The 12474-nt window shown below is 46.5% G+C and overlaps 1 protein-coding gene across 2 annotated transcripts in view; it reads right to left on the reverse strand.

Moving 5' to 3' along the window:
* Window positions 1-12474, reverse strand: part of LOC142576155 (ATP-dependent translocase ABCB1-like) — a 221568-nt gene that overhangs the window by 48086 nt on the left and 161008 nt on the right. For both annotated transcript variants that reach the window (XM_075686122.1, XM_075686123.1), the window contains exons 20-23: window positions 11887-12090; window positions 6477-6577; window positions 5409-5549; window positions 4516-4672 (exon numbers count right to left, since the gene is read on the reverse strand). In XM_075686122.1, coding sequence (XP_075542237.1) covers window positions 4516-4672; window positions 5409-5549; window positions 6477-6577; window positions 11887-12090 — 603 coding nt within the window. The remainder of the gene's footprint in view (window positions 1-4515; window positions 4673-5408; window positions 5550-6476; window positions 6578-11886; window positions 12091-12474) is intronic.

The following is a 12474-nucleotide window of genomic DNA, read 5'->3' on the forward strand; positions in this document are numbered from 1 at the left end:
CTCCGCCCACACACACACGCTGATAAAGCAGCACGAAAGACAAACCTACCATTGCACAAAGGGGCTTAGGTGAACCAATATACTATTTTTGACAAGGCCACATTGTGGCAGAATGACGAACTACAGTACACTTGTAATATAGAGTTTCTGTGGTTTCTGTTGACGGCCTGTGATGTCAACAGTTGCCTGAGACCATTGTCAAATAAAAATTCTTGGGTTTTACATGCCAAAACCACGATCCGATTATGAGGCACGCCGTAGTGGGGGACTCCAGTTTAATTTTTACCACCTGGGGTTCATTAACATGCACCCAATGCATGGTACACGGGTGTTTTTGCATTTCGCCCCAACAACCTTTGATGCAGACAGGAAAGCAATGCTCAAGCACATTGCGAGCAGTGGATTGCAGTTTCTAATGCTAGCAGCTGCAAATGTGTGATAGTTGCCAGACTGCAAATACTTTCACAGGTAAATGAACAAAAAAAAAGCCTTTTAAAAAATAGTTCTCTGTTCAAACTAGCCCATATTTCACAGAATGGTCATTTGATCTGTGAGAAGAATGTGCAAGTGTAAAAATGTGGCATTGTGGCCCCTATATATACACGGGGCCTGGAGGAGTTTGGACCAATGGCACCTTTGACCTTTGTGCGGCAGCGGCGCGAATGTAATGGCATGCGACCACCATGCCAGGTACAGCAGGCACAGCCGCCAGCTACACTGGTACATTATGTTCCATAATTTATTCTGTTTTGCATTGCCAAAATACGCTGTGCTACCAAATCTGAAAAAAGCATATTGTGTTTTTTTGGTGCACAAACAGCTATTAGAACTTGGCTCAAGCTGGTAAGGCCATTCAGTTCCATCACTTTTCATCGCGGCCTCACCAGGCGAAATGGTGGAAAGTCTGCACATGCGCATTCACAGGCAACTTTATGCACAATTTTTGATGCTGCTCTGCTTTGGCTAAAACAAAAAGTGGAGACGTACGCATTAAATACATGCACAACAATGTTAACATGCACAGTAAACTGCTGGAGTTCTACATCCTAGCTTGCCACGGTGAGCTTTGTTGTTGGGATGCATTTACATCGCAATTTGCACTCGTTTTCTGCCTTATATACTACATGATGCCATGAATGTGACCCGTTTCATACAAGTGGCAACATTTCTCAAGAGCAGACGTACGAAAATGTGTTTTCCACTTTGCCAGGCCTTGCAAAGAGCAGTGCAAAGTCCCTGGAAGCGCCATGTGCGCTTTCGCCTCGTCGTCTGCATCACATGCCATTGCTCTTACTGCAGGTGTTGGTGGCACTGTTCCCCAGTGCACTGCCGGTGCCTTACGATGGCTGCCCAGTGCCTATAAAGGCCTCATGGAGCTGGTGATTAGGGTTTTGGAGATTGTCAGCAGGACAGATGGGTTATCTGCGAGTTGTTTGGCTTGCCTTGCACTGTGCTGTGCATTGCGGTGTAACATTATTTCTTTGCCGCCACCTATATATGTGGCATCAGCTTGCAGGACTCTCAAAGATGCTAAGAACAGCTGTTATTCTTCACTCGTCATTCACTTTTCTCTCATTCGAACCTTCTAGCTCTCATTGCAGACTAAGCAATTTCACTGCTCCCTTTAATATTTGCTTATAAAGGCTTTAACCCTTTGTTGCATGCGGAATAATTACGTGCGCGAACTGTGATTTTTTTCTTGTTTCGTGTCTTTCTGCATCAGAAAAAACGGGAAAAATGTTTTCATCTCTTTCAAATGTTTATTTTGGAAGATACAGAATGTCCACTACAGTTGACAACATGAATACCAGCTCCGGTAGGGGAAAGCAAAAATGTTTGTTTGCCTTTTCCACCAGGCAAAGTTCTTCCAATAACAAAAGGGCACTTTACTCTTCATTATGAAATAAAAAAAAAACAGTCACTTTTGCCGTCAATGCACAAGAACACTTTGCACTTCCCGCAGAGGTATGTTGTCTTCCGCTTGCAGCCATTCATTTTGCACCTTTGTGCTGCACACGTTTGCTGGCGGGGGAAGTGGCTTACGCTGTCGTACCGCACGTCTGCGGACACCGAGCTTGCTTTCGCAGGCGGCCTTCGTTTCGCTGCGGCTGAGCATGCTAGTGCATTAGAAAAATCAGTTTCATCAACAGTGGTCCTTGATTCTGCCTTGATCAGTGCTATCGCCACCGATAACTTGAAGTGGCTTAGCTGCATCTTACACTCTGCTGCAACACAGCGGTATAGCAGCCATGCGTTTACGACAGCCAAATCGGTCAGGTGAAAAATTACTCTTTTGTACCATTTTTTTTGTCTTGAGGTGGGTCCGGTACATAGAAAGCAGCATGTCACACTTGTCGACGCCGCCCATATTTTCATTGTACCTTGCGATTAGTGCAGGGCTTTCGACCTCAACGTGTTTTTTTTTGTTTTCGGTCAAACCGCCTCACTTTTACAAGTGGGTTCACACCATGCACATTTGAGGCCACCATTACAAGCCTGTTATCGTACCACTCACAAACAATGATGCCATGCTCTCTATCGACTTTGTAGTCGAACGAGCCCCTGCCTTGTTTTCTCAGCTCTTTTTCAGGCATCAACGGGCATTTAGCTGCCCTGTTTCTGCGCAGGGTGCATGTCGCATGCAGTCTCTTATCCTTTAGGTGTGCCAGGAGCTCTGGGGACGCAAAGAAATTGTCAAAAAAAGGAACGTACTTGGAGGTACAGCTCTGGCAAGGCGCAGCACTACGCGTCCTGACGGGCCAATAGTCTGGGGTGCGTCAGGCGGGTCGGACTTCAGGTTGTCTCCGTGAAACTCTATTTCGTGAACATACCCGGACTGACCGGCCCTTACCCAGACTTTGTATCCCCATTTTTTTTGGCTTGTTTGCCATGTACACCTTTAGCGAGTGCCTTCCTTTGAAGGGGATGATCTGCTCATCTATTGCCTGGCAAGACTCTGGTTCAGCCAAATTCTTGAATGAAGCATTCAGTTGGTCGATCATTGGACGAACTTTCTGGAGGCGATCGAAGCCTTCCTCAGAACTCTTCTTTTCTAAAGCAGCATCGTTGAGGTGAAGAACTGATAATATTTCCTCCCATCTGTTCACCGTCATTGCGTCAGCAACCATGTCCTGCCTAGTGTTTGAGGACCAGTACGAACGCCTAAAGGAGATGTCGACTATTGACATGTACATGCATATGCCCAAAAAAACCTCCATTTCATTCTTTCCTATCACCTTCATTTTTGGACGATTAGATATTCTGTGCCTGTTAGATTCAAATGTTAGCAGCTCAATGAGATCCTCACCATACATGAGCTTGAACATTTTCAGTGCAGTTTTGCCTTCAGCAACTGCAGCCTTAGGCTTCAGCTCGTTGTGCACTTTGGTGCAATGAGGAATATCTCTCTTATCCCAACGCCATACCTTCGGCTTTTCCTTCTGAATGCGATGCTGTTTTGGTGCGCCCTCGCCTTCAGCATCGCTGTCAACGTCTTCCTCCTCACTCGCACTGCTATCGGTTATATCACTCCATCTGTCCACTTCTACTTCGTTCTGGCTATCATCTTCACTGTCAAGGCGATCATCGTCACTACCAGATGGCAAGTCTTCTCCAAGTAGCGCATTCACCTGGTCCCGTGGCAATGGGACATCCAATAGTTTATCGATTTCCGCATCGGTTAATTGCTTCTTTGAAGCCGGAATCCTCCTAATGAGAACAAAGTAAAGCTGCGTTAAAACTATATAGAACATAATAAATAATGCACTCAAATCTGAGCAGCAGCAGTAAACCCTTACGAAAAGCCTCACATGGGCATGTCGTTTTCCCGCCATGCATGGTGTCCACCACAGTGGACATTTGAAAGAAGTTGTTCGGAAAACTGACCTATGTTTTACTCAGTCGTAATATCAATGGCGCGTACCTAACAGTATCTCTTTTCTTGTTTCCGCATAATTATACATCGCAAATTAGGGAAATGTGCGAATGGTAAGCCAAAAAGTGAAGACAAACGTCACTTACCCGCTCGAGCAGGGGGCAGCCATCTTCGTAGCAAAATTTCGAGGCAGCCGCAGTATGGTGGCGCCATCTAGCGCATCGAAAACGCACCTTTTTTGTCCACTGTAGTGACCAGCATGCACAGGAGCACCTGGCGTACACTGAACTTGCTCTAAAAATCGCAGAAATTTGTCCACTACAGTGGACACCATGCAACAAAGGGTTTTAACCTGGCGCTCTTCGGCCATACCTGGCCCTTGCGCCAATAAACACCATACATTCATTTATAAAGGCTTCACTGTAGCACCTGCACAGACTGAAGTGGTAAATGCATCTTCATGTTGTTTTTACTACATTTGGCACAACATGCTTTTTATGCTATAACAAGATGAAGATTGTCTACGCATTGATAGCCCTTCACCTCACTTTATTATCATTTCATTGATTTATTTAAGTTCACTTTATTTTACTGTGCAGGCGTGTTGTGTGTCGACACACGTAAAAATTCAGATAACTTACAGGCCGCATGCCACCATCCGAGTAACCATCGATTTCAGTCTCCGCTTCGAGTAGGTTGAAGACTAGGCCAGCCGACAGCCTGGCCCGGAAATAGTCGGGCAGCATGGAAGTCCACTGGCCCACAGATACCGCGCTGAATGCCATCGTGAAGAACACCCTGGGACACGAGCATGCACGCAAAATGAGGAACTTCCAATGGCCAAACTTATGATGAAATATATTAAAACCACAGTGGAATAAGAAGTTGGCGGCAGTAACTGCACATTTCAGTAAGAGAGATGCAAATTAGGTTGACAGAATGCCAGAGCCCCTCGATTCACTGCATGAACTGGTTTGCACAGGGTTAGCGACAGTTCCATACTCTTACTAAAGCTGTCTAATGTGTCATACATAAGACCTACTCTTGCATTTCTGAAAGTGTAGGAAATGCTGCAAACTCATGCTAGAATGATGTTTGAATGCGTTAGAAAGAAATGGCATCTAATATAAGCACTTTATAATGTGTCAGTGAAGATAATTGTGAATGAAGGAAGCCACTCCCTGAACCAGTTCTGAAGTTGAAGGCAAACCAGATGCATTTACTGTTTATCTAGGACACAATATGCAGACGATACAAGAAAGAAAATCATGAAAGAGAGACAAGTGGCTTGTAATTCTGGCTATTAGTACAACAATATACAAGTTCAATCTTCTTTGGGTATGCTCTTATGCAATCTCCTTCAATAAACATTTCTCAACTGTAACAAATTGTAATTTTTCAATTATGATCCATATGAAATACATTGCACATGTTTTGGTTTTCCTTGTTAGTCATAAAATAAGCGAAGCCTCAGTGCCACTGCACAGGTTATGCTTTATCTACAGAAAGAAACTAAACAAACTGTATCACCCACCTGTAAACATTGGTGGCTTCCATCTCCCCCCTTGTAACCAGGAAGGCACCCAGACGAAAGGCACAGCCGTACACTAGGAACATCACACCTTGCGAGAAGGCGAAGGAGAGTGCAAACAGGATGCTCCGCTTTTTCGATTCTCTGCGGGCAAAAGCAACAGTCACTGTAGGCATGGCATCGCCTCGGCAAGGTATGATGGACGTGCTTGCGCGTAATTGAAATCAGTCACAGTCATTATGTCCGTGATAAAACAAGGTAGACTGTGTACTTTTAAAAGTGTGCTTTGACAGGAAATAGTTGATATGATATGTCTTTATTGTATAAGTTGCACTGCTTAGGTGATATACGCAAGAACACTGGCACGTAAACATGTGCCTACATATGTTTCATGTCTGTGTGTCAATGTTCCTGTGTTACCTGAGCAGCGCAACTTGTACAATCAAGGCGTGGTAACGTATTTATCTGCTGATTGAGTAAGTCCTTGGGACTCTTTAGAGTGCAGCTTTTAGGCGGCCATTTCTGCGGCGAGCGCCGGCATCACTTGTAGCCGAGCGAATGAAAGCAGCACCACAAATGAGCACAACGAATAGCCAGTGCCACTCCGAGTCAAGGTGGGCATGCCAAGTTGTGTTACGTGACGTCATCAGGCAAAAAAGAATGCTCCACATCCACCCACCTTGGCTCTGAGTAGCACTGGCTAACACTCCTAGGGCTAGATCTAGTAAAATATAAGTACCCAAGTTAGTGGGCGGATTGATAGCCGTTGCCGTCGCACAATTGGTAGTCCAACACCTACGTAATAACGGAGGTTGTGGGTTCGACTCCCACAGGCCACAAGTTATCTTTACGTCCACTTTAATTTCTCTTTTCTTCATTATTTTCTACATTTCAACTACAGCGAATTTCCCCGATGCTTTCCTTGGCTTCATTGTCTGCTGGCTTTATATTCATAGTAACAAAATCGAGCCCCTCAGTTCCCCTTCTTCTCCCACCAGCCCAATATGCAAGGAAAGGCTTGGACTGCATACCGCTGAAAGAAAATTGAACATTTTACAGCACTAAACTCACATAAGTGGCACCAGTAGGTGGCTGACGAACAGGCCAAAAAAGGTGGGTTCCAGGTTTAGCTCTTGAACAGCCCTGATATTCTCTATGCTCTCTGTGGTGACCTGCAGAAGAGAAAAATGGCCGTTGATAAGTTCAAAAACTGACAAATACTTGTTTGAATGTCGCAGAAGTGCGCATTATGCACAACACATGTTTAGAAGTGCGAAAACATGCCAAAGCTTGTTGTATATGCTGTGCCTAATTAAACATATGCTGCCAGGCACTATAGTGGGCTGTGTGCACTTCAATTTTCTCATGGATGCTGTTTGTGCCTAACAGAAAAACAGACTTAGGAGAGCCTTCACTTAAATGTTTCATGAAAGTGGTGACATCGCTTAAAATAAAACGTGGCAAAACAAAAGGCATATGTAGGTAAACAGAAAGCTTGTTGCAGCTTTTCCTTACAGGGGCCCTGGAACACTCTTTATCGAAGTGGAGAAAGGCATTTGAAGTGAAAATATGTTATTTCAGAAATACTTTGCTGCAATAAGTAATTCAATGCATTCGCAGAAGTGGAGTTATTGGCAATCAAACATGGCCTCCGCTGTGCTCCCACTCTTTCTTTCTTTCTTGCCTTGCACTGCGAAGACTACGGTGGAATGGGGTGTGTCCACAACGCTCTGCCTTGTAGATGCCAGCGTGGCGCGCAATTCAAATTTCATTTTTGATGTTACCATAGACACCACGACTTCCGATTTTGGTGCCTATGACGCGCTAAGTGTAAGTCAAATTGGGTTGTCCTCAGCGAGCCACAGTGCACTTAACCAGTAAACTCATGGCGGCACCCTGTGGCGGCTGCAATATCTACGGAGCGTAACCGACTGCAGCTACCAATAGCAGCAGTGAATGGGAATCCACTTTATTATGAAATAAAGTGTCCAGAAGAGAGTGAGGAGCAGGCTTCTGTTTGAAAAGAGAGCGTGCGAGAGAAAGGTGACTTGGCGCTGAGCCTGCGAGCTCCATGCACTGCGTACGACAGCAAAATTTGGCTGAGGTGTTCCCAGCAGCAAATGCTACCCGCGGACTATGCTATTTCACCAAGCCCAAGGGGTGGTTCAGCACCCCTCTAAGAAAACCTTATGCCCAAGAAAAATGCTGCTTTTTACACGTCAGTTCACCTGCACAATTTATTTTCGCTTTGCAGAATTCGAATCCTCTGACTAACGCCATCTTCAATGTCTTGCAAACAAATTATATTCTGTGTGCTTGATATAAAGTGCTTTCAGTCAAGTCTAATTTGCAGGCGCTGAGTTACACAACACAGAGAAGTGAAACCTGCATTTCGACATGCAAATTGTTCACTGAAAAGTAATTTTTGTAAAAAAGGAGGCAGTTCATAAAAATAATGACTATTCCATCCTCATGAAAACTAAGTCCTTTACAGTACACACTGTGATGATGGAGGTGTGGCCTGGTGCCCTTGTGAGGGCATTCACCTGTTCTGTCGCCTCTACGCCTCTCCCTTTCCACTCGCGACAGATGTCGGAGTGGCTTTGGCCACAGACAAGGTGCTCGTGCTGGCGGCCGAGGCACGACCGAGTACAGTTGGCAGAGCGAGCACGAGGGAGGGAGACTTCTCCGGGACAGCACTGGGTGGGTACACGTTTATCTCTTGTCCACCGGCCCCTTTTTTAGGGTCTCGTACTTGAGTTCATCTATGGTGCCTTTGCACCTATGGCGAGCGTACCTGGTGTATCTCCTTTCCCGGACGCTAAGGCAAAAAGCGGTGCCTAATGCTGGCGTGTGGACATGCCAGTCCTACTGCGCTAAGCCGCACTTACAGAGGCTCATGGAGATTGCCTGAGCTCACACGAGTGGGCCCAATGGTTATTGCAAGAGCAAGCGACGCAGCCACGGGGACTTTTTCTAGTGGCGCGTTGCGGGAAGCCATACTCTCGCAGCGACATGCTAGCGGTGCACCTATCTGTATTTTTCACCCTTGGCACGGGAGCCCTTTGATTCCTGCACTAGTCCGGAACCAGGCATTTGTGCAGTGTTGGTTGTCTCAGAGACAAATAAATGGTCTCTGCTAAATTTGGACAATGTTGCGTTTTCTTGTGTGCGTAGTGTTGGGTGCCCCCCTTTTGCAGCCTGTGTGCCTGTGCAATGATGTGCTAGATTACAAGAGGCAACGGCTGATGCGGCCTGGTGGCTCGCTAAGCCCAATCCCGTGGTGGTCGGTACTCTTGTGAGATACGAGACCTCCACAATATCCATCGCTATATGCAATATAAGTTGCTACCAGAAAGAAGCACACACGCCTTGGCCTTATCACAGTGGGAGAAGCGGGCATACAGTGATTACATAATGTTTTGAAAAGTTCTCAAATGTGCCAGCAAAATCCCTCAATTACAGGGGAACTTGGTTTTTCTGGTTATAAGGAACATGCTTATGCATTAAAATAGTTCTATGTATCAAGTAATTAGACGCCAAACCCAAAATACTCTATAATTAACTTAAATGAAGTTTTGTTATGCGTTTGTTATACAGTCGAACCCAGATATATCAAATTTGACGGGGATCGGAAAATAGTTCGATATAGAGAAATTTCGATATACAGATATAGGCCAAAAAAGCACTCGTGATCATAAAAAATTGTGGCTTACCGATTGGAACAGCTGCGAATCACATAGCATGTGCACACAATATGAAAGCGCTTTATTTCACGAAAAAAAAAATCACTAATCTTGGGCTGCTTTTTCCTCTGGGAAATGAAGTTTAAATTAAAACACTAGTCTCAATCTTCTCGAGACTGTCTAGGTGCAAGAGCCCAGTGCCTTCCATTTCGCCGCAACAGTGCCGAATCAGGCTGAACGCTGACGCCAGTTCAGTGGCTGTGCACGGATGCGTTTCTTCGAAAACACAGTTGCCCTCGTCGTCGCTGGAATCGCCGTTTTGAACGCCAGCTATTCCAGCCACAATGTCCTTATCAGTGAGGTCGGCTACTGCTTGAACTTCGCTGTCAGCATTAATGAAGTCATAAACAGTAACTTCGGGCGGCACAGCGCCAGGAAAATTGGACAAGTCGCGGAACGTGTCCTCCAAGCACTCATCGTCATCTAAAGCTTCCGGACATTCATCTTCGGCCACTTCAACGCCTGCCTTGCCGAAACAGTTGGCTACTGTGGCCTGCTTCACATCGCCCCAAGCGCCGGTAATCATCTAGATCGCGCCGAGCAGGTCAATCTTGAGATCGGTTCCCATGCGCAGGTTTATGAGGAGCTGTTGAGTAAGTCACTTCCGATAGCCTACTTTGAATGCCTTTATGATACCCTGGTCGAGGGGCTGCAGTCTCGCTGTGGTGTTCGGCGGGAGAAACTTCAATTCAATGTGCTGCAGCTTGCAAGTCGTTTGATGGGCCGAACAGTTGTCTACCAGAAGGCAAACTCGGTGGCCCGACTTGCCCAACTCAGCGTCCCAAGCCTGCAGCCATTCAACAAAAAGTCGACGTGTCATCCAGGCCTTCCTATTGCAGCCGTAGCAGACGGAAGCTGTTTACAGTTCTTGAAGCAGCGCGGTGACTTGCTCTTCCCGATCCCGAATGGCCGTAGCTTGCACAAGCCGTCCATGTTGACTGCAAGCAGCACCGACACACGCACTTTGCTCATTTTACTGCCGTGGCATGAGGTTCCACGAAGAGCGAGTCTCTTATTCGGCAACATTTGCCAAAAGAGACCAATTTCATCTGCATTGAAGATTTCTGCAGGCGAAAACTTCTCAGTGATCTTCGGCCACTTCTCAGAAAGCCACTGCTGCATCTCCTGGCTGCTGACAGCCCCACTTTCGCCTGAAATGGCCTTTCCTACAATGCCGTGGCGGTTTTTAAACCGTTGCAGCCATCCAGTGCCACCGCAAAAGTTCTCTTCGCCAAGAGCCGTAGAAAACCATTTGGCCTTTTCGATTAACATCGGGCCATCCACGGGAATATTTTTCGCTCGGATTTCAAGAAACCACGTATAGAGTGCCTTCTCCACTTTGTCAAAAGCAGCAGGGCGCACACGACACACTCCCGAGCGACTTTCCTCACCTGCTTTAAGCTTAATGTCCTGCTTGTTTTTTAACAACGTACTTAAAGTAGTCCACGGAATGCCGAATGCGTCTGCCACGGAGGACTTCTTTTCTCCATTCTCGACACGCCGGATTACTTCAAGCTTTCTTGCAAAGTCCAGATTCTTCCTCTTTTTTATGTCCGCGGATGCCATAGCTCACCAGATGACCGCAATCACACACGCTACACACGGCACGTTGAAACAGAGGTACGCAGATGAAGCTGTCCGAGCGAAGCCTGTTCGAGCGGCAGTCAACGGGGCTGCGAAGGAACTACAAAGGGAAAAGAAAGAAGAGATCAGGGAAAAAGATCGGCGGAATATGCCGTGGAAGGCGCTGTGTTCGTTTTTTGAGCCCTCTCTGGCTCTCTTGTCTCCCCTGGCCCACGAGCGACCATGCCGACCCCTCACTCTCTCTCTCTCCCTTTCCCCAGGAAGCGTGGCTTGGAAACGTCGCCGCATCTCCATGCCACGCACTCTCTTCGCTGAGCTCCAATGCTCTTGCCCAATGCACACACCGGCGGTAGAGGAGGAGCGAGAGAGCTCGCTCCGGAGGGGCGCAAGAACGGGGGAAAGGCTCTGCGTCTCCGTCGCTAGGCGATGGCCGTGCATGCGCAGAGGAGGAGCCTGCTGACTGACTCTGCGGAAATGTTTTCCCCTGAGGAGCGGACACGAATGTCTTTGGGAAAAGCGCACCTACCAGGGGCGCGGCTCGGCGTTCGATACATCGAATGTCTGACGAAAATGGAATTCGATATACTACGCAATTGTCCTATACTTTTACATAGTATTTTCAAGGGGGTAATCTGTGTGTTCGATACAGCCAATAATTCGAAATATGCGGGCTCGATATATCCGGGTTCGACTGTATACACATTTCTTAATTTAAGTGAGTAAGAATCAAACAAGGAATCCATTTATTGAAAACACAACTGCGCATAGTAGACAATAGTTTTTTGCCTGTGTCTTGACCTCTTTTTCAGTGTCACTAAAATGGCATGACTGTGCAGATGTGTGCCAGTCTAATAATAATGAAAAAGAAGCGTGACAAAAAAAAACTGCTTTTCCTTAACACTGCAAGCTGCTTTGTGGCATTCGCAGCAGACGCCCTGACTTCTATATGTCCCATGTCCAGTTTGCTATGAGGAAGTTATTTTGTATGAGCATCACTCAGTAAGTTTCGCATGTTCAACATAGGGTTTGTTGTATTTGAGTTTGACTACATAAATTCAGACTACTGCGCACAGGAAAAGAACAAGGTGACTTAGGCACTAATATTTCATCTGCACAACAGGAGTGTAAGCATGGCTGGATGCCTCACTCACTTGAACAGCATGAGCCATGAGGTGTGCATCACGACGCTGGGAGGCCTTTTCAACACGCAGCTGCAGGCCACCGGCCAAGGCCAGGATGGGCACAATGGCCACCAGGGCCAGGGCCAGTTTCCAGCCGAAGGCAAAGGCCAGTGCCAAGCTCGTTCCAAGCGTGACGAGCGCTGTGAACATTACTGCCAGGCGATAGCCTGCCGCCTGCAAATGCACGAAGTACCAACAGTGTCACCTGCCAAGACAGCAAATAAATGACACAGTGATGACCAAAGTCGACACGGTGAGTAGGATTAAGTGTGAAATGGTTGAAACCATAAATACACCAATGATCAGAAATTGTGCACACAACTATTGGATAACAACAGATCTGCAGGCTGGCAGATCTGAATGCACATGCTGGAGTTCAGTAACAAATTACTGTATTAGAGAAAAAATTGGAGAAATTTGGGTAAGAAGTGTACGCGAGTTTAGGGTGAATTGTTTCAAGTGCAGCTTCACTGCGCTGTTAATCACACTGCGGTGAAGCCACACTGATATTCAATAAGAAGCGGTGACAGTGGTGATGACTGGACATACAAAATAAAG

Source organism: Dermacentor variabilis, chromosome 3 (assembly GCF_050947875.1).
Source record: "Dermacentor variabilis isolate Ectoservices chromosome 3, ASM5094787v1, whole genome shotgun sequence".
In the NCBI taxonomy this organism is placed as follows: Eukaryota; Metazoa; Arthropoda; class Arachnida; order Ixodida; family Ixodidae; genus Dermacentor; species Dermacentor variabilis.